Raw genomic sequence first — 27,013 nt, forward strand, 5'->3', positions numbered from 1 at the left:
GCCTGAAACCTCATTATGTTTAGGATCTGTTTATGTCAAATTTGGACTCTGAAATTGAAGTGTACTAATTATAGCTTTCACAAAATTTTTCTAGTATGTTTTGCTAATTTTCACTATTGTTTTATTAGCATGTTTTGTATATCTTTAGGATAAAAGGAGTACAAATTTGGAATTGATAGTATAAGTTTACTAATATAGTTATCATTAACTGAATTTATGAAAAATCACTGATGGCAGTGGGCTATTTATAAAAAAAATTACTTGGTAAATATTGTAAAGTATCTTTTAAGGAAAACAATTATTTACATTGTGTAACTTTGAGTCATTTTCAGTGAACCTATTTGAAGAATAGCATTTTATTTTTGCTTATTCTTGGAAGTATCTCTCCCTAGTCCATAGTGATTTTTGCGTCAGAATCCTTACTGGTCAGTCGTTCAGAGAAGACTCAGGAAGAATAGAAGAATCCCCATCATCAAATATTATTTAAAAAATTGTTTTTAATTGAAAGCAGGGGAAAGCTCATCTACATAGTATCCTCTATCACTGTTAAAGCAAATAAATACCGTGTTTCCCCAAATATAAGACCTAGCTGGACAATCAGCTCGAATGCATCTTTTGGAGCAAAAATTAATATAAGACCCTGTCTTATTTTACTATAAGACCAGGTCTCATCATATAATATATAATGCTGGGTCTTATATAATACAATATAAGACCGGGTCTTACATTAATTTTTGCTCCAAAAGATGCATTAGAGCTGATTTTCCGGCTAGGTCTTATTTTCAGGGAAACACGGTAGATGTAAAATTTTATCCCCTTATAAATAATACTGAGTTTAACCCTTATAAATAACACTCAGTTAAACCCTGTAGTGATTCTTTGTGCTACGATTCTATTTTTGTGAAAGGGCTAAGAGAGAAGACTCTTAAAACCTAATTAATACTGCTAAATATTAAGATATTGCAATAGCTATTAAATAGGTATTGTTTGAGTAGAGTGGCTAATCAAATGATATTTGAGTGCCTTTTCTTACTACAGGGAGATTTATAAAAAATAAAGGTGGCATCTGTGTATACCACCCTGTTTAGTTTTCAAAGAAAGATTGAGACTATCCTAATTATATCCCTGAAGCCCTTCTAAAAATTCTGAGAAGCAAACTGATTAATCACTTGCTATTTAATGTTCTTATATCAATTTTAGGTATATCAAGCACGTAATACAGGATGTTATTGTTTCTTAGCAGTATGCTTTTTTTTTTTGCAATCTGAAAATATATCTTGGTTTCTTTGCATGATGATAGGTAACATCTGTACCTTGGAACTTTTAAAAGGGAAATTGTATAATTAAAGGAACATTGCGTATCATGTAGAGACTTAAGCTGTTGGTTTTGCAGCTGACATTCTGTATGATCCCGAACAAGTCTTAATCACTTAGCTTCCTTAATTATAAAATCATTTAAATAACTCTTTGGTTTTTAAATTTGTATTTGTGTAATTTTGCTACTTTAAATATAAAGACTAAGGAAATTTATGATAGTTTTAAATAACTGTTATTGACTAATTTTGATTTTTAAAAAGTACATTGGCCTCTGTCAGGATTATTGCCTGGATTACTCGATCAAGATTATTACCAGGATTATTTTTCTTACAGAAAAACAATGATATATGTAAAATTATTTGTTATGCTGAATTTTCTGGGAACCAAGCTATTGTGGCCAACATTGCTTACTGACTCTGCACATTTTTTCCTTTGACGTTAAAATATTTCTTTGCAAGATCTTTAATCCCTCTGTCTCTTTTAAACTACTTAGTATCACTGAAATAAATAAAACTGTTAATCCCTGAAAATATTTTATAAATCTAACTTTTAAGTAAAGTCATGTTGTTCTCACCAGAATTCCCAATAGGTTTTGCTATAGAAAATACATTTATGTGCTGCTTTAAAAGACTATCATAAATGAGCATTCAGATTTATTGAAAAGATGATAATATAAAAATTGACCCTACCGTAATTATATTAATAAGCTTCCTACACATAACTCCTCAGAAACTGTCTTTTTATTGCATTCAAGCATGGCACTTCTGCTTTAGAAACCTGTTATAGCTAACTTACTGTGTGACTGTGAAGCATCTTGTGTTCCTTCTGTATTTGATTCCTAGTAGGGCATTGGTTATTTAAAAATCATACTTGGACAACATTATTTGAAATTACCTTCCTTTGTAGTAAATAATTTTTACAAAATAGTTTGTTTCCTTCCATGAGAAAAATCTGTTTTTCTGTGTCTTTGCAAGTACAAACAATAGTTATGGCTGGTAGTACTTTACATAGGAAATAAGGTAAGGTGAATTACAATCTCTATCTTGTTAGGAAATTGGCTTTTGTCTTGGAAAGTAAGAGTTATTAATGATGTACATTTTAACTACAAAGCATATGGTACTTTTTAACTCATCTTATGAATTCAACATACCTTTAATACCAAACCTGACAAGTATATTACAAGAAAGGAAAATTACAAGCCAGTATCTCATGAACACAGGCACAAAAATACTAAACAAAGCATTAGCAAAAGTTCAGTGGTATGAAAAAGATAATACATCCTGACCAGGTAAGATTTATTCCAGAAATGCAAGGTTGATTTAATATTTCGAAATTATTTTAATTCACCACATTAACAGAAAAAAGTGGGGGCAGGAGATGGGAGGGAAGAACCCCATATGATTATCTAAGTAGAAAAAAACAATATTCGTGAAGTAACATTAAACATTGTGAAAACTAAGGATAGAAAACTTGCTAACTTTGGCTAAGTGTATATGTATGCAAAAAAAAAAAAACCCTACAGCTAACATTCAATGGTGAAATACTGAATGCTTTTCCCCTGAGATCAGGAACAGGAGCGGATGTCCATACTCATTACTTTTTTTTAGTAGCATAGAGCCTAATCAGTACAATAAGGCAAGAAAATGAAATAAATGACATAAAGATCAGAAAGGACAAAACAAAACTATATTTATTTACAGACGACATGATTGTGTGTGTAAAAAAATCCAAAAGAATTCACAGACAATTGTAATTAATAAGTGAATGAAATAAAGTCATTAGAAAGAAGGTCAGTATGTAAAAATACAGCGCATACTGAATCCTGTTTGGAAAATAAAGAAGGTGTTGTAGCTTGGAAAGTCCACTGCCTGTGCTTTGACTGTGTTCTTGAGAATTGCAGCATCTTTTCTGTTGGGTCTGTTACTTCCCTCCACTGGTTTCATTTTCAACAGATTTTCTTCTTTTATCACAACTCTGTCCTCATCTTTTGAAAGTACAGTATGTCTTGCTTTCTAAACTGGAATTAAATAGATTCAAATAGTAAGTAATATTTGTAATCAAATAGTTCATTGTTTTAAGACATTCTATTTTCACACTTGACACCTTCGGAATTGGGATATATTTTAGAGTCATTGGTATTTCTTGTTATAATTGGCATGTTTTTCTATAGTTGGGATATATAAAATGATAATGTGTTTCATAGTTAGTGATGTCCTAAGTTCAGTGAAAAATGTTAGGTGATATTCTATTTTTACAGGAAGAAGCTCCTGTATAAAACAAGGAAGTGGGATATTTCTAGGAATAAAGGAGTCTTGTCATTCTTATCAGATACTTTTATTTACTTTGAAAATGCTCTCCTTAGTCTGATATCTGATGTTAATAAGATAACTTTGAAAAGGAGTATTCCCTACTCACTGAAATTGGAGAAATGCTCAATTAAACAAATTACATGGGTTTTTTTACTTTTGGTTTTCTCACAGCTTTTATGGTAAAATACATTTGAAACTTGAAAATAGCGTTATGATATTCATTGTTTCCAACTGATTTTTGAGTACAGAAATCTTTTTTGATCACAACTTTTCAACTTGTTATGGAACCCTCATGAAGAACAGTTTATGAAACACTCAAACTACTTTCCACAGATTATCTTGTGTTTCTCCCTTTAAAGTTATTATCTTATCCTTATGTAATGATAAAGTTTGGCGTTGTGTGGTGTGGTAAGGTAGCAAGGAAGAAATTTTTCCCTGGAATTATAGAGAATGATGTCTGATGTTAGACCACAAACTCAATCTATGTTTCCTCTTGTGTTTTACTGAATATACCATTCACATATGTTAGTCATATCTGACTATTTTCATTATTGCAGGAAATTGGTGAAATTTTGGTATACATCAAGTACTGTAAAAAACCTTTATTTTTTAAAAATCAGTTGTGCTGTACAGAATCAGTATAATTACAGTATTCTAGGGTTCCATTTCATTTAGAGGCTAGCCATTCTTGAGTACTAACAATAGTGATGAGTTGTCTAAACTTTGCGATTTTCCGTAATTTCATAATAAAATATTAGAAAGTAGTGTCTCATTGCTACTTCTGTGGTATACCCAGATATTTACATGTTAGTATCTAGAAAGTAAGGCTCTTCTCTCATGGATACTCTTCTATTTACGTAGTTTAAAAACTTTTAGGTCATGAATTCCTTTAAGACTTTGGAAGCTGTGTTTGTTCCTGTGAAAGTTACGTTGTTCATATACATGGTTTCATGTTAAGTTTTTATAGCATTTGGAAATCTCCCTGAAGGGATCTCTAGACTCTTTTCCAAGAACCAGTAACCAACCACCCCATGGAACCTGCAACTACTTGCTTTTGAAGGCAGCCTGTACACTTTTATTTTCTTGACTTGACTCTTGTGTATAAAAGGTTGGCCACTTGGATCTCTCATCATTTGTTTAATTTAGTGCAAAATGTTTATTAAATGTTTATAATGTCCCCTCGCACTATTCTAGGCACTGAAAATACAGCAATGAAACAAGCAAAAAACAAAAAAAATCCCTGTCCTCATGGGTTTGTTAATAAATAAGCACATTAGACATCATCAAGTTGAACTTCCTCATTTTATAAACAAACTGAGGCCCCAAAAGGTACTTGAATTTACCCAGGGTCTCATAATTAAATTAGTAGCAAGATTCAGGTACTGGAAGAAGTGCAAAGAGAAGAAATACATGGTTTTTGTTTCAAGGCCCTTACAGTGTATACGGGGGGGAAGACAAATTTTATTAAATACATAATAGCTGTAGGAATAGAATTTCATAAAAGGACCTAGGTAGAAGAAATAAATGATTATGGCTTTGTGGAAGTCTTGACTGGTTGTGCTGCACCTGAGTCGGGCTTAAGAGAATAAGGTCACTTGAAGCAGAAGGAAAAGAGAAAGAAATGTTAGCTACTGTGTTTCCCGAAACTAAGACCTAGTCAGACCATCAGCTCTAATGTCTCTTTTGGAGCAAAAATTAATACAAGACCCTGTCTTATTTTAATATAAGACTGAACATAATACAATACAATACAATATAATGTCAGGTCTTATATTAATTTTTGCTCAAAAAGATGCATTAGAGCTGATGGTCCAGCTAGGTCTTATTTTCAGGGAAACATGGTAGCAAAGGAAAGGACAAAGAACGCAATTAAGTTCATCTCCGAATTGTAAATTGCAAATTATTATGAGGGACAATTGCAAATTGTTTGAGGGCCAGCATCCAGTTCCTTCCGCCTGTGCCATCTCTGTGTACTGTTTTTGCTTTAGTAACTAAGAATGCTAGGAAATACATTCAGCAATTAATATTTTGTCAGTGATATAATAATGACTTTTTTCTTAAAGTTTTTGTATGTTTTTGCTTTTTTTTCTATAGGTATATGGCATTAAAAATTTTTATGGTTTATCCCTCATGTGATTTAGTTATGCCACTTATATAGTACATTTTAGTTCAATGTGCTAAATTTTGACAGAAGTACTTTAACATTCATTGAGTTTTATAAGAAAACAGGACTTAGTAAATCATGGATGCTTGATACATTTTTTAAAATGAAATTGAATTTGTATTGGTAGGTGTTATCTACATCTACTGGCCTAACAAAAACGGTGTATAATCCAGCTGCTTTGAAAGCTGCACAAAAATCCTTACTTGTTTCCACTTCTGCAGTTGATAATAATGAAGCACAGAAAAAGAAACAGGTAAGTACAGCTATTATTTTACACAATTTACATGGAGGAAAAACTTTTCTGCATGTGTGTGTTTTTTCAATGCTTATTAACAAAGTGGAAGTAAAAGGAATATGCTGGCTGCCACTGAACTTTTATTTTCCATAGTGTAGAAGTAAATACTAATTTTTTTCTTGGAATGAAAGGCTCTCCTGATCTTTGAAACTTGCATACATATTTAAGTTTCACATAGGGAAACTTTGCATTTAATTTTTGTTGCTAAACTTCTGCCATTAAACCTATTTCTGTTCTCTTGAATAATTTTGTTCATTGGAAAAATAAACAGTAAATATTTCAATGATATTTTTGATTCCTTTCTCTAGGAGGCACTGAAACTTCAACAGGATGTAAGGAAAAGGAAACAAGAAATTTTAGAAAAGCACATTGAAACACAGAAGGTAAAATATTAAAGCTAGGTTTGGCAAAATGTTTTTATAAATGTTGCAACTTTGAGTGAATTTAATCTTATACTATATAGATAGTCCTGAGAAACACTTACTGTAATTGACAATAGTAAAACTAAAATATTATCAATGATACAGTATATGTCAATTGATAACATATTGGGGCTGAAGAACATACATTAAATGGTAAACTGGGAATTGGAGTAGTTAAATGGAATTATAGTCATCAAACTAGAAATGGAAATAAGGAGTATTTATCCAGGTATGTTTGTTCAATAATAGTGAAATGCAACCTTTTTCTCAATATTGAGATATGTACTTTTCTTTACTTGGCTTGTCTAATACAGTAGCTACTGTAACAGTCTCATGTGACTATTGAGGACTTGAAATGTGTCTAGTCCAAGTTGAGATGTGCTGTAAGTATAACATACCAGATTTCAGAGACTGTGAAGAAAAAAAGTAAAACACTTCAATAACTTTTGTTGAAATGTTAATGTTTTTAATATATTGGGTTAAATAAATTATATTATTAAATTAATTTTACTGTATCTTTTTTATCCTTTTAAAGTGGCTGCTAGAGAATTAAAAATTCTTATGTGGCTTGTAGTATTTCTTTGTACAGTTTATGACATTAAATTAGTGTAAGTTCTTAATTATGTCTGGTAATAAAGGTTATGACACTTCAAAATATTGAAAATACAGAAACTTTTTCCATTTTGGTTTAAAATATATGTCTTTTATAGTTTAAATTTGGGTATACTTGATAAAGAGAAATCAAAAGGCTTTACACCAAAATCTGAAACCTTCTTGCCACAGAACCTATACTATTTTGTGGTGTCTTCTACCCTGTGTTTACCTCGTTTATCTTTTTTCCTATCCATGTTGGGGATATCATTTTTAGTAAGCCGAGTCAGTTACTAATCCCTTGACAACGTTAAACGTTCTGTTTTCCTAATACCTCAGTTTATGAAGGGAAAACAAAACTTCCTCCTACTCATTCTGGGTTATAGACTCCATTTGGAGTTCTAGGCAGTAATATAAACAAATGGATTAGAAAGTAAAATTGTTAATATTTCAAATTGACAACTTTTCAGGGATCGAAGTGAGTTTCTTCCAAGAGACCCAAATAGTAATACTGTAGTTATTCACAAAGTAAACCAAGATTAAGGCTTAAATTGAGATAGTTAGCATCACCAATCTGCTATCTAAGCCTTGCTATGAATATATACAGTAGTAATTTATTTTTATATTTTGTTAGGAATAAGTATCTTACATTGTTTTTTTAAAAATTTGGCAGATGCTAATTTCAAAACTGGAGAAAAACAAAGCAATGAAGTCTGAAGATAAAGCAGAAATAATGAAAACATTAGAGGTTTTGACAAAAAATATTACCAAGTTGAAAGATGAGGTCAAAGCTGCTTCTCCTGGACGCTGTCTTCCAAAAAGTATAAAAACCAAGACTCAGGTATTTTCATTTGTGTTATTATTCATATTATTACTTAAAAAACATTATACTACTACATTGTTTACAATTCATTTTCCTTTTAGGTAATATTCTTTGCTCAAAATCTAACCATTGTGTGCTACCATTCTCGCCTTCCTCCATTAATTAATAAGTAAATAAATAAAACAAGCAAACTCTACTAAGTTTTTGAATCCTGTGGATTACAGTTGGAAAATCTCTAATTAGAATGGTTATGGATAATCTTGTAAAGGTAGCTTGAAGACAAAATGATACAGGTACTAGAATACTTCACTAAGGAGTTTGAGCTGTATTGTGTAAGAAGTTGGTGGTATAAGACATTAATGAACAGAGAAGTAACATTCTGACAGCACTGTACAGAATGAATTTATTGGAAGGAGGGAAATTCAGGTACATTAACCCGTTAGATACAAATAAATGTGCAATTTAATTTCAGATGGCAATAAATGATTAAGAAAAAACAGAGTTAAACAATATTTACACTTGGTGTGTGCTTGTATATGCAAAAAATCATGAGTTCATATTAATATTTCTGATTCTAATCCAACACCACAGGGTTCTTCCTTCTCTTATTCTATATTTATTCCATATTTTATCTCCGTTTCCATAATGACAACTTGGTTCCCACTAACATCAATGCAGTGTTTGTTTGCTCAGTCCTATAATACATTGTAAATAGTCCCAGAATTGCTATAACAATACCACTTCAAATATCTAACTAAATATAAAATTTGGAACTTGCTTGCATTCTTTATAATCTCACAATATGTTCCACTAAGCGTATAGAGTGAGAACTGTGGTTTAGGATTACTTTTTTTCCTTTTGTGTGGTTATATTATTAATTTGATAAAGTTAGGTGTATTTCTGTATGTATTTAATTTTGGTTCGCCCCTCATTTTGCTAATTTAATTTTATTTTTTTGAATAAGTAAAACATTAACATGATTGAAAAGTTAAACTATAAAAAGGTATATATAGAAGACCTTTCCCCTTTGATTCCTAACACTCTTCCTCACTCTTCTCTCCTTGGTGTATGTATGTGTATTCTTGCCTACATAAATTCATGCTATGTATTGCTTATTAACACCTTGGTTTTTGTTTTTATTTTCAGTTATTTCCTGAAAATTACTTCATACCAGTCTATAGAAATCTCATTCTGACTTCTGTACAGAAAATGAATTATAGGGAAATCAATGGAAGTAGGAAGAAGTTAGGAAGCAATTGCAGTAGTGTAGACCAGAGGTGATTGATGGCTTGGACTAGGGTGGTATGACTGGAGATAGAGAAGAAATGTACACATTAAATAGGAAAGTGTAAAAGTTTTTGTAAAAAAGTTTTGTGTAAATATAAGATATTATTGTCACCTAAAGTGTTAATTACTATTTTCTAGATGCAGAAAGAATTGCTTGACACAGAGCTGGATTTATATAAGAAGATGCAAGCTGGAGAAGAAGTTACTGAACTTAGGCGAAAGTATACAGAATTACAGCTGGAAGTATGTTTCATCATAGCTACACAATGTTGTGCCAAAGAGGAGCAGCTGTAGTCGTGGTGGTTAATTTGAAAATATATTCTCCTCATTCTAGTCAGTGATTCTTGGCAGTCTCTGGCAAACATATTGGGAGTTGATATAGGAAAGAGGGAAGAAATTAACATTTTTCAGAGCTAGTAGAGAAAATAGTTAATGAGGGATGGCAACAGTTCTACCTATACACCTGAATCCTTCCACTTCTGGTGAATTTTGTTCCTTTTCTAATTTTGATTAACCTTTCCCCTAGACCAAAATATATTAAAACCTTTTTCAGTTGTTTTTATGGAGCTATCCTATGCATAAATAGGCATATTACATTGAGTTCTCTAAGAATCAGACTTCTGGTGGTAGAACTGTATTGAAGAACATGCGTATTTTGCCTATAGATGGCGCTGTGGATGTTTATAGAAGAGAAAATAAACTGCTTTCTTATAACTTAGTCATGATTGTATAAGAAAATTAAGTGAAATTGCTTCCTATACATGAGACTTTTTAACATTTAGCAAAAAGATGTTTAAAAATCAGAATAACATTTTAAGTACAGAGACATTAATGTCATTAAAGTAGTTGGTACTTGTCTCTATCAGTTTGATGCCCCAATTTAATTTTTTATATTTTAGATTATTACTTTTGCTTAATTTGAGAATAATACTTGTTTCCAAATTTGTTAGCACTTGATCATCTTTTTCTAACACAGTACAAATCTATATTGAGTACTGGCATCCAGGTATTAAAGACTTAACATTTAGCAGCCACTGTGCTTGTCTTAAAGCTCTGTCTTATCTAACAGTCATAGGAAACCCTAGGGTGGTGTCCTAAACCTACACACATTTTGCATTTTCTGGAAACCTGAAATGGTTGCCTGTGTGTCCTGCCCAAGATAATAGGTTTTGAAAAAGATATTTATGTTGATATAGAACTATTTTCCCTGTTCTGGAGATTTCATATCTGGGTTGGTAGGATTTTAAAAAACAAATTATCATTCAAAAATTTTTAGCCCATAATTTTACTAGATATATAATATTACCAATATTATTTATTAGTTTATATTTTGGTTCTTTATCATGATATAGCTAAACACTAACATTTTCTGTTTGTTTTTTTATGATGGCTAAACTGTAGTGAGCAGCTAATATATATGCAGTAACGCAGTGTTTTCCAGAGTGTGGCCATGAATGCACCCATTCCATTTTTTCTTTTAACAAGATTATTCGTGAAAAAAGCTTGGAGGCCAAATAAATTTGGAAAAGTTTTCATTAGACATGATTTTTGACTCTAGGGTTTTTTAGAGGCTATTATGTATTGTTCAGTATTGCTCAAACGTCTTTGTCCATGGGCTCCCTTTTCAGGGAACATTTTGTTCCTCAGAGTACACTTTTATATATGTTGCTGTATTAGTAACATTAATCCTTGTATTTTAGATTATTTTAGCTAATGTTAAGATATCTTGAAATATTTATACTTGCAGAGATTTGGCAGTGGTGCCTGCTTGACATTTCCACTTGGATGTTTCATATCGTCAGGCTCAACATGTTCAAAATTGTGCTTATTTTGCCCCTAAACTCCATCTACGCAGTTACGCCAACCAAAAACCTGAGAGTTTTCATTGATTCCTCCTTGTCCTTAAGTATTCATACCCAATTAATCACCAAGTTTTATCCATGATGCTACTCCTCCCTAATGTATTTTAAGTGCATTTATTTCTCTCTATCTTTATTGCCACTGCTGTAGATAAACTTCTGCCTTCAGTTTCTGGAGTTACTGTGTAGCCTACTGACCAGTATCCCAGCTTGTTCTGTTCTTCTTTCTACCCTGTTCTTAAAACTCTAGCCAGAATAACATTTTAAACTTCGATTTGATCACATCACTCTACTTCTCTGCTCTAAATGTTTTAACTGATTTGCATAGCTCTTGGGATAAAATTCAAAATCCTCAATGTGGTCCTGAAAGTTATTTATGATCTGGCTCTACCTGTCTCTCCAGCCTCGTCTCTCCATTCTATGTGGTCCAGCTACACTGGATTTTATTTGTTCTTTGAAGTACCATGTTCCTTTCAGTTTTGGTTCCTTTGTTCATGCTGTAACCCCCACTTCTGGGGATAATGTAGAGAATAAAATGGGAGTGGAGGGGTCCTCATGGAACTTTCATTCTAGTAGTTTATTTATTACAAATCTTAGTGTTCTGTGCAGATCTTTAATGTTCTATAAAATCTTTAAAGTATTTCCTCATTTTTCGAGTCACTTCTCATGAATAAAATCAAATAATTTAGTTGCTTAATGTCTCTTTACACCTCTAGTATTTGAGTTTCATGAGGTAAGGACTTGCACATAGGAAGTGGAAGTCCTTAAATATTCCTTCATAAATAAATGAAGGAATGGTGTGCTATCCACATAGAGTGATGTGGTGGAATATGAGTTACTATGGGACATTACTATAAGTGATCAAAATGATGAATTCAAAATAACTACCTACTGAAGTCAGCAGGGAAACAAATGGAAATACTGTTTTAAAGTCATAAATTGGAAAATACATTTATTGTGTATATAGGTATTTTGTATCTATGTATTAAACTGACTTCTGAAGTAATACTTAACACTATTATTTAGAAATCAGTAACTGCTGGTCTTTTTGTGATGCAGTCTCACTTCTTGGAGAATACGAATGTGGTAGAAAAAACACATTTAATAATTTCAAAACATTGCTTAAATTAATATTTTTTTCTAAATTCATTAGCTACCTACTTGGCTTATGCTAGTAATTATTATGTTTAACCTATGTGTCTCATTTCTTCTAGGCTGCAAAACGGGGGATTCTTTCATCTGGTCGTGGCAGAGGAATTCATTCAAGAGGTCGAGGCACAGCTCATGGCCGAGGCCGGGGTCGAGGCCGGGGTCGAGGTGTACCCGGTCATGCTGTGGTGGATCACCGCCCCAGGGCACTGGAAATCTCTGCATTTACAGAGAGCGACAGAGAAGACCTTCTTCCTCATTTTGCGGTACTTTCTCACTGCCCAACAAAACAAATACTGATAATTATTGTTGGGGATAATGGATATATTAAAGGAGAAATTATGAAAATGACATGAGTAATTTAAACCTATTAATCTGACCGAACAGTTTAATTAATCTATGATAATCTTTTGTTAATTATTTAAAAAACAAACTGTAGGAGGTTTTGTTTATTTCTGAAAAAAATGTTACAATTCTTACACTTAGTAGGCCTTCAGGTATTGTGAAATGAGTGTTAGAGAGGCAAGTCCTGTAGTTTCATTTGATACTTACGTTAAAGGAAAATTTAACACATTGCGTGGCCATCCAGTTTTTTTTTTTCCTATTAAGATGGAATTTAATCTGTTAATATTGTATTCTTGATCTAGCCGGTCTGGAAATGAAACAGCTACTGGTCCCAGTGGATGAAAATTATAGTTTAAAACTTGTAGAGCACTTACTTTATGGGAGGTATTATTCTGAGTGCCTGATGTAACTCAGTATTAGTTTGATTATGAGGGTGGGTAACCTTTATTATGCCTATTTTAGAAATAGGGAAAAGGAAGCATGAAGAGATTAAGTAACTTACTCCTTTTTGAATAGTAACTTAGCAGAGCTGGGATCTGATTCTAGCGTCCATTCTCTGTGCTGTACAGAACTTTCTGTGTGGAGTGTGTGTGTCTATTTAACGAGATTGTGGAATTATAATTTTATTTTTGGGTAGGAAAGAAGGCAAGTATTAGTAATGACATATAAAGGACTAGAATTTTATATGATAAAGGTTGCTGTTTGTAGAAAAATCCTCCTACACATGTAAAATATAAAGTCCAACAAACCAAAACAAGCGTAATTTAATATGTTTAGCTTGCAAATGTCCTCCTAGAAGAGTGTGTTGTCTAGAGGAGTTTATAGTAAGAGTGAAAGCAGAGTCAGTTAGTGTTAAACTTTTGAATCAAAAGACCTAGATTCTCATCCTGGTAATTAATTACTTTGGATAAAAAGACTTAAGTTCTCTTACCCTCCCCCTATCTTTAAATTGGAAATGGTACTAAAAAACTCAAAACATTCTGAGGATTAAATATTCTGCTTTCGAAAGAATTGATCATATTCTGGGATCAGAATGAGTATAAAAGAAAAGACAATAAGGAAGCTCAGTCTTTGACCTTGTTTTATTTAAAGAATAGTTAAATCAAGTATAAGTCTCCCTAATTCTAGAAAGTGTAGAATTGTAAACAGTGTTGGATGATCTTACAATACCAAGTACTAAAATGAATTATTCTCCACTTTGTTAATCACCGTGAATTTATATATTCTCATTATATTTATTGGTATTTTAATATTTTAAAAACCATTAGGATTTTGGATTGTTCAAAATATTTATTTGGAGGAAATACTTGTTTTTAATTTAAAGCAATATGGTGAAATTGAAGATTGTCAGATTGATGACTCTTCACTTCATGCAGTAATTACATTCAAGACAAGAGCAGAAGCTGAAGCAGTAAGTACTACAAATAATCTAATTTATTGAAGATCCAGATTTAAATTTTTTATAAATACTGCTTTTAAGTTTTAATATAAATGGATTTTTTTAAACTTACTAAATAACTACGGTTTGACGGTAGGTAGAACACATGAAGTGGAATTCATGACCTCAAAGAATGTCCTAAAGCAGTTAGGCAATCCTATATGTAAAATGATATGATTCGACTATATAGTTAGCAAGTTGAATGTCAAGTTGTGTTGTTTTGAGACACCAAGAATTCTTCCTTTTTTCTTTCACGGGAGATAGGGCCACCCCATTTCCCATTATCCTATTTCTCAGATGGCCCGGAGCAATAGTGTTGGCCAACTCATAAAGAAGTGTCCCTAGTTCAGCATATCCCCAACTCGATCTCTGCAACTTTTTGCCCAAGACATGATATATAGCTCTAGCTTTTAGGGTCCTTTTAGTATAGTTGTCTTAAACTATGTATCTTTAATTGTGTTTCCAAAGAATGACAAGTAGATGCAACCTTGTCTTTATTCTGGGTTTAAAAGATTAAAAAAGGAAAATGGGTTTAAAGGTTGGGGATTCATAGACACCTTTTCAGCCCTGTGTAGTCTTTGTTCAAGATTGTAGAGAAATAGGTGTACCATATTGTCCTTGGACCCTGTTCCAAACAGCCTGATGTGAATGGCAGAGTTGGATAGTTTTTAGAACTTTTAAGTTGATTGTGGTCTAAAGTTTTGAAAAACCTTCTAAAAATGTATCTATCCTCTCTGTAGTAAATACTCCCTGCCAGCACAATGGTAGATTGCTGGGGGCTTAGGAGTTGCTCTTGGGACATTGTAGCCAATAAAACACTGGGGGTCTGGTAAGTCTCAGAACAGTGCTCAGCTGAGCACTGGATTAACCTAATTTCTAGGTTAGTGGGGTGGGTAGTGGATAGTTTTATAGTCTAGGAACTCCTAATCCTAGTTTTGTTTTTTAAATCTAGTTTTGAGTTCTCTTTCATTAAAAATGTTTTGGAAAGTAAAAAGTAATTTATAATTGATGAGAGTTTAAAACTTTCTTGTAAACTTATATGTAAATGTGTTATATTGAAAAAATAGATCTTTGATCAAATTTTCTGTCAAAGGTATTGTTGAATTCAAGAATAAGCTTCTTTTAAATGATGACTTCAGTGATAATTTTCAACGTAATGTTAGATAGGTAGCTAAATATCTCTTTATGTTCTATTTGTTTTCTAGGAAACAGTCATATAAAACAATAGTAGTTGTTATTGTACCAATGATTAAAATACTGTATTATCAAGTTTGTGGATTTAGTAACAATTTTAAATCTATACTACTTTTCTGCGTACTTACTTGGCTGAGGGAGAAAAAAAACACCTCTTGCCTTTTAAATAATTTTTGGAAATATTGCTCTTGCTAAGGCTTATTGACATATGCCTTCTTTCTTGGGTCTTGCTTTTCCACCGTGTGTGTGTGTGTGTGTGTGTGTGTGTGTGTGTGTGTGTGTGTAAAACACTGAATTACATCAAGGTTGAATAAGTGACAAAATAGTTAAATCTAATGAGAGTTACCTTTTCAGGGTAAGTACCACTTCAGTTGGATTTACCAAACAGGATGAAAGAAAAACTACCATTGCTATGTTAAACATTTGAATTACGTTATAAAGGTTGTTAAACCATAAACATTTTCTTAAGCCAAAAAATTTCTTTAGATTTTGTAACATTCTATTTTAGAAGAGAACAGGAAATTAAGTTGAAGCTTATTTTATACAAGCAGAGTATAGCTAAAACAGTGGTTTTCAAACTTCTGGGTTTTAGGGAACATTAAGGTTTAGAAATTTAAAATTAGTGTGTTTGACATGGGGGAGCCAATTCTTTATTTTGTCAAGGAAGAATGCTTAAAAAGTACAAAAAAGATTGCATTTACCATCACCAGCATTATGGAAAATATACCAAAATGTAGGAAGATAAAGGATAGACCTTTCCAAGACAAGAAAATTGTCAACCTTTGCTAATGTTTGTTCCCAAATATTTCATTTTTTGTTATTTTCTGATCCATTGTCCTAGATGATTGAATGAATGTCTCTATTTTCTATAATCAGTGGATGCATAGTATTTCAAAGTGAAAATACAGGATAGGAATAAGGTAATTGAGACATTGAAATATGACTGAAAAGTGAGAAATTTCCCCCCAGGAAAGAGATTGAAGTATTTTAAGGAATAATAATAACATGAACAGAACACTTTTAGGTTTAGGTTAAACTGGTTATGATTTGACTCTGGTTAGTTAGGAAATTTTCTGTTTTCCTGTTTGTCTAGCACCACCCCAGTGTACTGAAGTTGGATTAAGTACCCAAACAGGACAAACAAAAAGTAGTCTCCTCCCATGACTGGTTAGAATGTTTTTTCTATTCTGAATTGTTTCTATACCTTTGTAAGATACCAAGATTTCAGAATAGGAACAGTTAAGCTCCCACTTTTTAAGAATCAGTCCCAAACTCAAAGAGGTCATATATATAGCTTTTTACATCAGAAGAGAATCTTATTCTACTAACAGTACGTTTTTGACACCCATACCTCAACTCCCAGTAGTTGTGAGGATTCACTATTTCAAAATTTGTGAAGTACCTAGGACAGAGTAAACCCTCTTAATATTAGTTATTATGAATGTTATGATTGTAGATCTTTTTTTTTCCTCCAGAATAAGAGATGATTGGAAACTGAATAGGAAACCAGAAAGAGTAGATGATTTCAAAACTCTCTGACCTGAAGTTAGAAATACAAAATTGGAGTCATAGAGGATAGTGTAACATCAACAGTTGGAAGTTGATGGGGCGGCCTGAATAAATAGTAAATTAATAACAAGAATAATATGTATAAATAAATTCAACCAAGGTAAATCAAATCATGTACATAACAGAGTTTTTTGGTGTGTGTTTTTCCTAATTCACTTAATAATTATTAAGTACTGCTATATATGTAGTGGGCACTGTGCTACTAGAATTCGTAAATCTAACTCTGAAGCTTGTGAGAAAGGGACCATGCAGCTTGAACTCAAGAGTTAAAGGAATGGAAAGAAGTTTTTCCCTATAAGTTCTAAAAAAAATTAGATTTTACTTTTTTTTTAAAATTTGTAGTTCTTTAATGTAACTCCTACCTAAACATTGTATACTGTGGTTATTACGAACATTAATAAAATTGGTTTTAGCCTTCTTTTATAGATTAGTTTTAATCATTGTGGTTACTAAAAATGTAAGGTACACTAGGATTGCAGCTTTAACTCTTCTGACCTTAGGTCAGTTTTCCCCATGCTCTTTTTGCAGAACATTGATTCTACAAGAGCTCCCTTTACAAAGGATTCTCTTGTCAGATTAGTTTGTGAAAAGCTGCATTTTGTATATTCCATTCAAATTCACAATTTAAGTGACTTGAAAAAGCAGAAGATAAACACTCTTGTTTAATTTTGCTTAACCCAGTGTTTTCCAAATGTTAATTGTTCCCAGAGTAATTTTCCATGTAAGATAGGGAACCCGCCTCACAACTGCTTTTCATACTTTTTCTTCCTACATCATTTGTCAGATCTTCAGCCTATTTTTCCTTCTGTTATGTGTATGCCTACTTTCCTTAGTTCCTAATTGGCTGCTAACTTTGAATAACTATGTGCAAGAATAAATAGGCAAATTAAGTACACACACACACACACACACACACACTCACTCACTCACTCACTCATAGGGGTGTTATAATAGCTATGATTGATGTCAGAGTGGTAGTAGACTTCAGGAGGTTATCACTTTGTGAGGAGTGTAAAGCGTGTTGTTTTGTACACCTGAAACTAATAAAAAAAAAAATAGACAAAGGACTGGAGCAAGCCTGTGAATAAAAAGCTTCAGCTTTTAAACAGACTTTTGTTTACATTTCATAGCATAGAAATTAGAGAATTGTAAAATGAACCTCCATATGCTCATCATAGAGCTTTAGCAATTATCCGCTTATAGCCCATTTTGTCTATATCTCACCAACTACAACCCTCCCCCTCCTTATTTTGGAGCCATTCTCAGTCATTGTATCATTTCATCTATAAACACATAGGCGTATGTCTCTCAGTGTTATAGCCTTAAAAAAATAAAACAGTACCATTCTTACACTAAAAATGATTGATATTGCCTAAATGTTATCAAATACCCAGTCACAGTTTACATTTCCTGGGTTTTTTAATACATTTTTTACTCACTTTGTTTAGAACCCAGAATAAGGTTCATATCGTGAGGTAGTTTGATTGGTATTATTCAATCATGAAGTTATACACTGAAACATTTCATGGATATTGGTCCACTGTTCTCATTTATTGACAGGACTCTAATAGGTTATGATAGTGTACTTGCTTTCTGGTATGAAAAGGTGTTCTAGTTTCATCTTACACATTTTGTCTTACAGACCTGGAATTGGTCATTTCTCTAAGGAGCTCTGATTCTTTTTACTGGGTAGAGGTATTTAGAGACCATAACATGAGTACCAAGGGTGCTCATTACTACTGAGTATATTGCAGTCACTAATCCTTTTCAGTGGTCAGAGCTGGGAGTGAAAAAATATACATACATTTATACACACACATACAAATAGACATATACACATGTAAATTTGCATATATACACATGTATGAAGAAAATAAATTTAAAGTTTCTACTGACATTTCCCATTTAATTCTGAACTTAGGGTTTTTACACACACATACACACACAATAGGTACATAAGTAGGTAGGTAGGTAGGTAGGTAGGTAGGTAGAAAGAAAATGATAAACTAAGAGCTCGTACTAATACTTGCAAGTTAATTCTGTATTATATGGTTTTTACTTAATCTCAGGCACCTTCATATCCCCTGTTTCCATGCTAAAAATTCATCATTTTCACTGACACCAACATAATTAGTTATGTGCTCTGTATATAAGTCTGAGAATGAAAATATCAGGTTTACCACAAATTATATAATTGCTGGGAAGAACTCCTAAAAACATTTGTAATCTCTGGGCAGGGAACCTGAGAACTAAGGATAAAGATGAGGAGATGATTTACTTCTTACTTCACAACCTTTGGAGTTCTTAAATCATGAACATGTATTGTCTATCCCAAAAATAAATTAATTTTTTGCATAAGTATTCCATTATATGGATGTACTAACTGTAATCAACCATGTTGATGGACTTTACATTGTTTTTATTTTTTTTCTGTATAGCAGTGAATACTCCTGGTGCACATGTCTCTGTACATATGTAAATATGACTATAGGGTATATTCTGGATAGATTACTGCTGGGTGAAATGATGTGTGCATTTAAATTTTTGATGGATAGTCATGAAATTGCCCTCCGTACAGGTCGTACTACATTTTGGTTTGTGGTTACCATGTGCTTTGTGTAGACCAAGCTGCATTTTTAGCAGTCTAAGTCTATGGTCACTTAAGTTCAAGCACATTCTATAGTCACTACCATTTTTACTCACCCCCTCCCTCCAAGTTTATGTTTTTGTCATTATTTTGTACTTCTATTGTGTGTGTGTGTATGTGTGTGTGTGTGTTTATGTGTATCTCTTACTTTCCTGTTGTAATTACATAGGGTCATCCTACTTTTGTTTTTTAACCTATGTACTAGCTTTAGTGTTGATCCACTGCTTTTATTATGTGTTTGCCTTATCAGTGAGATTTTTTTCTTCTTGGCAATATTTTCTTATTCATATTTTTTATTTTCCTTCTTCTGAAAAGTTCCTTTAATATTTCTTGTAATACTGGTTTGGTGGTGAAGAACTCCTTCAGCTTTTTCTTGTCTGGGAAGCTCTTTAGCTCTCCTTTGATTCTAAAAGATAGCTTCGTTGGATAGAGTAATCTTGGTAGTAGGTCCTTACTTTTCTTCACTTTGAATATTTCCTGCCAGTCCGTTCTGGCCTGCAAAGCTTCCGTTTAGAAATCAGCTGACAGTCTTGTGGGAGTCCCCTTGTAGGTAACTAACTGCTTTTCTCTTCCTGCTTTTAAGAGTCTCTCTTTGTTTTTAACCTTTGCCATTTTAATTATGATGTATCTTGGTGTGGGCCTCTTTGGGTTCATCTTGTTTGGGGCTCTTCATGCTTCCTGGACTTGTGAGTCTATTTTCTTCTCCAGGTTAGGGAAGTTTTCAGTCATTATTTCTTCAAACAGGTTTTCAATCCCTTGCTCTCTTTCTCCTTCTGGTATCCCTGTGATGTGAATGTTGTCATAATTGATGTTGTCCCACAGGCTGCTTAAACTATCCTCATTTTTTGGATTTTTTTTTTTTTTCATTTTGCTGTTCTGTTTGGGAATTTTCTGCACTCTTCCAAATCACTGATTCTATCCTGTGCTCCCTCTTAATCTACTGTTGATTTCCTCTAATATATTCTTCATTTCAGTTAATTGTATTCTTCATTTCTGACTTTATTTTTTTATGTTTTCTATCTCCTTTTCAATGTTTCCTATCTCTTTGTTGAAGTTCTCACTGAGCTAATCTGTTCCTTAAGTTCATTGAACATTCTCATAACCATTGATTTGAACTCTGCATCTGGTAGATTGCTTGCCTCCATTTTGTTTAGTTCTTTTTCTGGAGTTTTGTCCTTTGTTGTCATTTAGCACATGTTTCTTTGTTTCCTTGTTTTGGTTGCTTCCCTTTGTTTCTATGTATTAGGTGTATCTGCTATGTCTCCTAATCTTGGCAGAGTGGCCTTATATGGTAAGTGCCCTGCCGGGCCCAGGGGCACAGTCTCCCTGTTCACCTGAGTCGGTTGCTTCAGGTGTGACCCTTCTGTGAGTTGTGTGTGCCTGTTGTAGTTGAGCCTTGATTGCTTTTGGCATGTCAGTGAGTGGGATTGACCGTCAGGCTGACTGGCTGTGAGAACCTGCCATGACTTCAGCAGGCAAGCTGTTATGCAGGGGCTGACCCCACAGAGCGGGAGTTGCTTTAGAGGGGCTCCAGTGCTTGCCAAGGCCAACCTTTAGATGCGTCCTTTCTGACACTAATTGGGTGGTGCTCTGGTGTGGTCTGAAGCTGGCCACCTGGGGTGTTGGTTCTGGGGCTCCTGTGTTGGCCAAGGTCAGCCACTGCTTGTGTCTGGCCTGAGGTCACCTGGTAGGAGCTACAAAGTGATCTTTGGTTGGTAGCTGCCTGTGCTGGGTTTGGAGGCACCTGGGAGTGGTTATGCTGTGAATTGAGGTCAGCTGCCAGTAGTTCCAGGGTTGGGCCACTTAACAAGAGGTACAGGGCACACTGAGAACAGTTGCTGTTTGTTTGAGGTTTGTGGACCTTTGAGAGATTTTAAGAAAGTTTGTAGTGGGGGACCAGGACAGCACCTTATGTAGGTTAGTCTCCAAAAGAGGTTTCACTGGATGTGTTAATTGGGTGGGGCAATTCAGTTCCTCCCTGTTATGTTCCTGGCACTTTTCGAGCTGCTGGCCCTTTGCTGGAACTCAGAGTGAATGTTTATGAATCTGTGCATAGGCCCTTTAAAAGGATGCTTGGGTTTCCAGCAGTCCTCTGTCCCACCCAGACTGAGTTTCTGGCTCTACAGGCTGGGAGCCCAATGTGGGCCTGGTATCCATTGCTCTTCAATGGGAAGCTCTGCAGCCGAGATAGCCCTCCCTATTCACAACTACCACAAGAGGTGTGGGACCAACCCATTTTGCGTCACCATCCCTCCTACCAGTTTCAATGTGCCTTCCTTATATCCTTAATTGCAAGACTTCTGTCCAGCTAGTCTTCAGGTGGTTGTCAAGGGTGGTTCTGTCATTTAGTTATAATTTTGATGCAGTTGTGGGAGGAGGTGAACACAGCATTTACCTATGGCCATCTTGGCTGGAAGTCCAGAAGAATTTTTTTAAACTTTTAAGAGGTTATGTTGCAGATTACATGAAATAAATTTATATCTTCAAAAAGCAAGAATTCAGTTATTTTTAAAATTTACACAGCCAAATAGCCAAAAGCTTCTGATGAAGCAAAGTTAATAAAAAGTTAAATATACCTAGCTTTGAAAAGCATCCTGTAAATAACTTTAAAATTAAACCTTTAGAGAATTATAGGCTCCCCTTATAAATTTGAAGAAGCATGTGCTGAATATAGAGATTTACAAAATAAAGATTCAGAAATTTTTGTGAATAATTTACAGGAAATGTCACTAACATTTTTTGCCATTTTTGGCTAGATGAACAGTTAAGTTTTATGAGCAGACATTTTGCATGAGACAGTTGGAATTCTTTACAGTAATATATTTTTATGTAATAGTTACAGCTTAAAAAATTACAAGTTGTTTCTGAACTTAAATCTCCTATATAAGCACTTTAAAAATTTTTAGTTGTATGACGTTGTGATGAAGAGGTGGACTAAAAACTCCTGAGCTGCATTTTAATAGGCATGAAAGCTTTTAAATTTATCATAAATTTATGTGTGCAGATTTAAAATTTATACCTGGGGACTTTAATATCACACAACTCATAGTCAGATGTCATTGAACATGTAATTGTTTCTACATTTCACATTATGCTATACTTTGAGATTATACTATAAATCTTTTGTGACTATGAGTTATTTCTGTATGTTGCTAACATTGATTTATGTTAGTTCATGTTACTTTAATTTGAATGCACTATTTCCAAAGCAGCAACTTAATGTAGCAAGAACTTAAGTTTACTAAGTTTAAGTTTTATCATATGCAATTCTGAAATCGTTGTAGGAAGCACTTTAGTTTTGAATAGAAAACTTAAGAGTTTTATCCATTGTAATCATAATACATCAAACATTTTATGGTATTTGTGATGTAATTTAAAAATAATGTGATACTTTCCACATGCAAAATTATTATTTTGTTAAGTGTCTAGTTTACAGTTACTATATATGCCATTTGTAAATTAACAGGAATTAAAATGCAATAAAATATATTTAGTTTGTTAATTCTAATTTAGACTTTGATTCAGAATCTACATCCAGGATCTTGAAGTGCTTTGAGATTATTGCCTTGAATAGCAATTACTATATCATAGATGTGTAGACATATGTCCTTCTACTCAGATATTGGCCAGTACTGAAATAACGCTAGTCAGTTATGAGTAATTGTTCTTGTTTTATTTTTGAAGGAATAGCCAGTCACTAGGCTGATTTTAGAAACACGTAATCATAAAAAAGTAAATTATAATAACAAATAGTAAATAGAGAAATAAATAACCAGAAAGCAAATTAATAGACAGCTGTCTTTACTTGTGTTTAGCTCATTTAATTTAAATATCATGTAATATTTCATTTTTTCCAGAAATTATTAATGATTCATATCCCAATGTTCTTAATTGTTTTAGGCTGCAGTTCATGGGGCTCGTTTCAAAGGGCAGGATCTAAAACTGGCATGGAATAAACCAGTAACTAATATTTCAGCTGTTGAAACAGAAGAAATTGAACCTGATGAAGAGGAAGTATGTTTTTTTTTTCCCCCTCACTTGGTTTTCCCCTTAAATGTTCACGTTTTTATATAAAATGTGATTTTAACATTAAATTTTTATTCCTGAGCCATATTCCAGGCAGGGGATAACAGATAAATGCAGACAACTTTAAACTTTCTGAATTAATGAGAACTGTGGATTGCTAATCCAGAAAGAATATATGAAAATCATATATATACTCAGTTTTCATTTACTCTCAGAATATAATAATTATTCATTAGATTTTTATCCACAGGAAATCTCATATTTCAAGTTTTAGAGTATATATTCTACTCAATTGCTGTATTAACATTTCAGGTTTATTTTAATTCATATCGTTTTAATTTACTAGAATGATTGCCTGCTATATGGTAGATACTCTGATAGGCACAAATATGAATAAGACACGGTCCCTATTAAGGAGCTTATAATCTGGAAAGGGGGCTGGTGGCGACAGACACATGAGAAACTAATTATAATAAAAGGTAGACTGATATGCTGAAAAAAGATTTGAACAATATGCTGTTGAAATCCAAAAGAAGGAATGATTATTTCTGTCCAGAAGAATCTTGAAGGAGGTGGTACAGTGGAGCTGACCCCTAAGTGATAATAAAGCTTTCCATTACCAGCAGCTGGGACTGGGACTATAGTTGAGAGACACGTTTGGGCAGAGGGATAGGTGTGGAAGAGTACGCTTTTCTTGGGTAACAGCAGTTAGTCTGATGGCTGAGACATATGAGCATAAGAACAGTGAAGTGGGAGAGCCCTTTGAAGCCCAAAACTTAAAAATAAGCAGTTATTTTGTTTAATCTTGAAATAAGCTGTAGGATGAAGTTGATGAACTTAAGAAATAAAGGTAAAGTAGGGAAATGAAATGTTCCATGTTTTACCTTTGTTAGATTTTCATAGTGTCACTTCATTTTGTTTGAAGAGCATTCAAGGCTGTTACACATATCCATAGTCAAATGCAAGAATAAATTGTGTGTTTTGAAACTCATGTACATGATTTGTCATTTTATATTTTAGATTATACCTTTGTCCTTCCATGAGTTTGAATTGAATGGGGAGAAAAGCAGGAGAGCTCCTGGTATTAGGTACTTTGAAAAGTTTGAAAAGCAGTCTGAGAAGCTTTATGAAGGGAATGGAGGAAAAAAGGAATGCTATAAAAGAAAACGTTTGTTTAGGTACAATAGAAAATCTTGATAGATTTTTATGCAAGTTACTGGTTTAGTGTCCAGTGCTGTAGTAAGTCAGAGAAGACTTACTGATGTTTTCTTTAAAAAAAAAAAAAATGTTGAGCATTGTTTTGTAGATGTAGAAGATAGTATCATTTAATAAAGAGAGGCAGGAGAAATGGCATGTACAAAGGCTTACTTTGACAATTCTTTAGTGCCTGTTTGGTGCAAGCAATAGAATAGATACTATAGAGAAACCATTGAGTGACAAAGGTTGCTTTTCTTTGTTTCTTGAATGTTCTAGCTATAGAAATACCTTTTGTATTCGACTCTGTTGAGAGAAATCAGTATTTAAAGTGTCAACTTTTTTCTTTTCTTTTTTTTTTTTTTTCTTTTTGGGTAAATTCCTAAATGCATTTTAACCTAAAGTTTCAGGAAGAGTCTATGGTGGATGACTCATTACTTCAAGATGATGATGAAGAAGAAGAGGATAATGAATCTCGTTCTTGGAGAAGATGATTTGACTGATCATTGATCTGCATTTGCTAGAACTCGACCTGTGTTTCATTAGTATTATCTAATGTACTTTTACATATTTGTAAAAACAATTTTTGGTAAATGTGATAAAGATGGATTTCACAAATAGACAAAAGAGAAGAAAACTACCTTCTGATCCTGTATTTTGAAAGATTGATGTTTGCATTTTATTTCAGTAAACAATTGCTAAAGGCATCACACCAGAAACATATGCAATGTTTTTATTACATACTTCTACTGAATATTACGGAACTCTGGGTTCTTTGTAATTTAATGAATAGGTCTAAAAACTTATGACCAATACTTGTTATAACTTAGAGAATTTTGTTTTACTCCAAATAAGGAATGAATTTGCATTTAAAATCTTAATGAATGTTTTCAAAAATGAATAGATAACATAGTACTCTAACTAAAGTCTTCAAGTTATGTATTCATAATATTACATAGTAGTATGCTTAGGCTTTACTATGTATTAGACCTTTGTTGGACTTGTGTATGTATTTTACCATATGGGTTTTAATGATAACGGTGTTATGACTGCTTTGCATATGACTCCTTATGCATTCAGATGTTTAAAATAAAGTGGAATGGTCTCTTAAAAAGAAAAGAAAAGAAAGAAAAGCAATGACAAAAAAAACAAAAAAACAAAAACAAGACAATGTTCTTTGATTTAAAAAAAGAAAGAAAAAAAAAAAAATGAAAAAAATTGAAATAAATAGACCATTCCAGATGGTGATCTACCCTTCCCCCCAATTATCACAAAAGGAGCTATAATCACTAATTTATCCTCAATAATAATGATTACTGGTACTTTTACAATAATGTACAATCCACTGTTTAAAATTTATACCACTTCAGTTTGGTTTGATCCTATAAATTTTCAACAGATGTCTTAAAATTTAAAAGCAGGCCGATTAGTTTGGAACCAGACTTCAAGTAGAGCTAACATTTGGTGAATAAGAAAACCATCACATTACATTTTGGATGTATGAAAGAAAACTTGACCATTTGAAGATATATGAATAAAGAAATGTACTATAGATACTACTTTAGGAAAACACTGTTTGGTAAGTGTTCCAGTCTGATATTTTAAGTGTGCATTTCCTATGCTTGTATAAAAATCTTTGACATTTGCAACAATATTGTGACTTTTAAGTGGATTTCTCTGGCAAGTGAACACGATCATTTAAAGTTGATACAGGAGTTTCCAGAAAATAAATGCATTCTTTGTAGAATGAGGGGGTGGGAGATTACATATTTATCTTTTAAAATTCATCATTTTTCGGTTACAAGTGTTTCTGCCCCTCCTGAGCTTATAGTGATTATATTAAAATTCACATTAAAAAAAAAAATCACTTTCTTTTCATATTGGGTCCTCACAATCACAAACTCTTAATTCCACCACCATAGTCTTCTGCCAGTGGAGTGACCAGTGGATTTTTCCCACACTTAGGGTTAAAGTTATATATATGTTGTTGATAATAATACTGTTTCATAGGAATGTTTTGGCTTGCTATTGTGGTATACATGTTCATATTTAAGATTTCAAAATCAGATTCCTTTTGTCAAAATAGTGACTTATACTCAAAAACTTCTTCACTATATTTAGATCTGTGATATATTTTATGTAGTCTCTTATATGTTGACTATGTGCTATTCTGATTCGTTAGGTAAGTTTGTTTTCTTTTCTTTTTAGTAGTCGTGAAAGGTGCCAAATTGGCAGAGGCTCACGTTTCTTCTCTTTACACCAAACAGGTATTATAAAGAAAGAAAAATCTTTCAAAGGCCAGTTAAATCTCCGTGCTGATTTTTGGCTTTATAATTTGATTAGGAAATTTTAGCGGTATTTTTTAAATTACTGTAAAATTCCCT

The 27,013-nt window shown here is 33.0% G+C and overlaps 1 protein-coding gene across 23 annotated transcripts in view; it reads left to right on the plus strand.

The window, feature by feature from the left end:
- Nucleotides 1-27,013, plus strand: part of RBM26 (RNA binding motif protein 26) — a 77,890-nt gene that overhangs the window by 43,394 nt on the left and 7,483 nt on the right. For 14 of the 23 annotated variants that reach the window (XM_019742573.3, XM_019742564.3, XM_019742566.3 and 11 more), the window contains 8 exons: nucleotides 5,918-6,043; nucleotides 6,394-6,468; nucleotides 7,772-7,939; nucleotides 9,347-9,451; nucleotides 12,282-12,482; nucleotides 13,886-13,972; nucleotides 23,310-23,423; nucleotides 25,034-26,896. In XM_019742573.3, coding sequence (XP_019598132.1) covers nucleotides 5,918-6,043; nucleotides 6,394-6,468; nucleotides 7,772-7,939; nucleotides 9,347-9,451; nucleotides 12,282-12,482; nucleotides 13,886-13,972; nucleotides 23,310-23,423; nucleotides 25,034-25,123 — 966 coding nt within the window. In that variant the 3' untranslated portion in view covers nucleotides 25,124-26,896. Of the gene's footprint in view, nucleotides 1-5,917; nucleotides 6,044-6,393; nucleotides 6,469-7,771; nucleotides 7,940-9,346; nucleotides 9,452-12,281; nucleotides 12,483-13,885; nucleotides 13,973-23,309; nucleotides 23,424-24,455; nucleotides 24,524-25,033; nucleotides 26,897-27,013 lie in introns of all 23 variants that reach the window. The other 9 variants (XM_019742574.3, XM_074329423.2, XM_074329426.2 and 6 more) reach the window with 5 other exon arrangements.

This window comes from Rhinolophus sinicus, chromosome 16 (genome assembly GCF_057876585.1).
Source record: "Rhinolophus sinicus isolate RSI-liver-muscle chromosome 16, RSI-T2T, whole genome shotgun sequence".
NCBI classification, from domain to species: domain Eukaryota; kingdom Metazoa; phylum Chordata; class Mammalia; order Chiroptera; family Rhinolophidae; genus Rhinolophus; species Rhinolophus sinicus.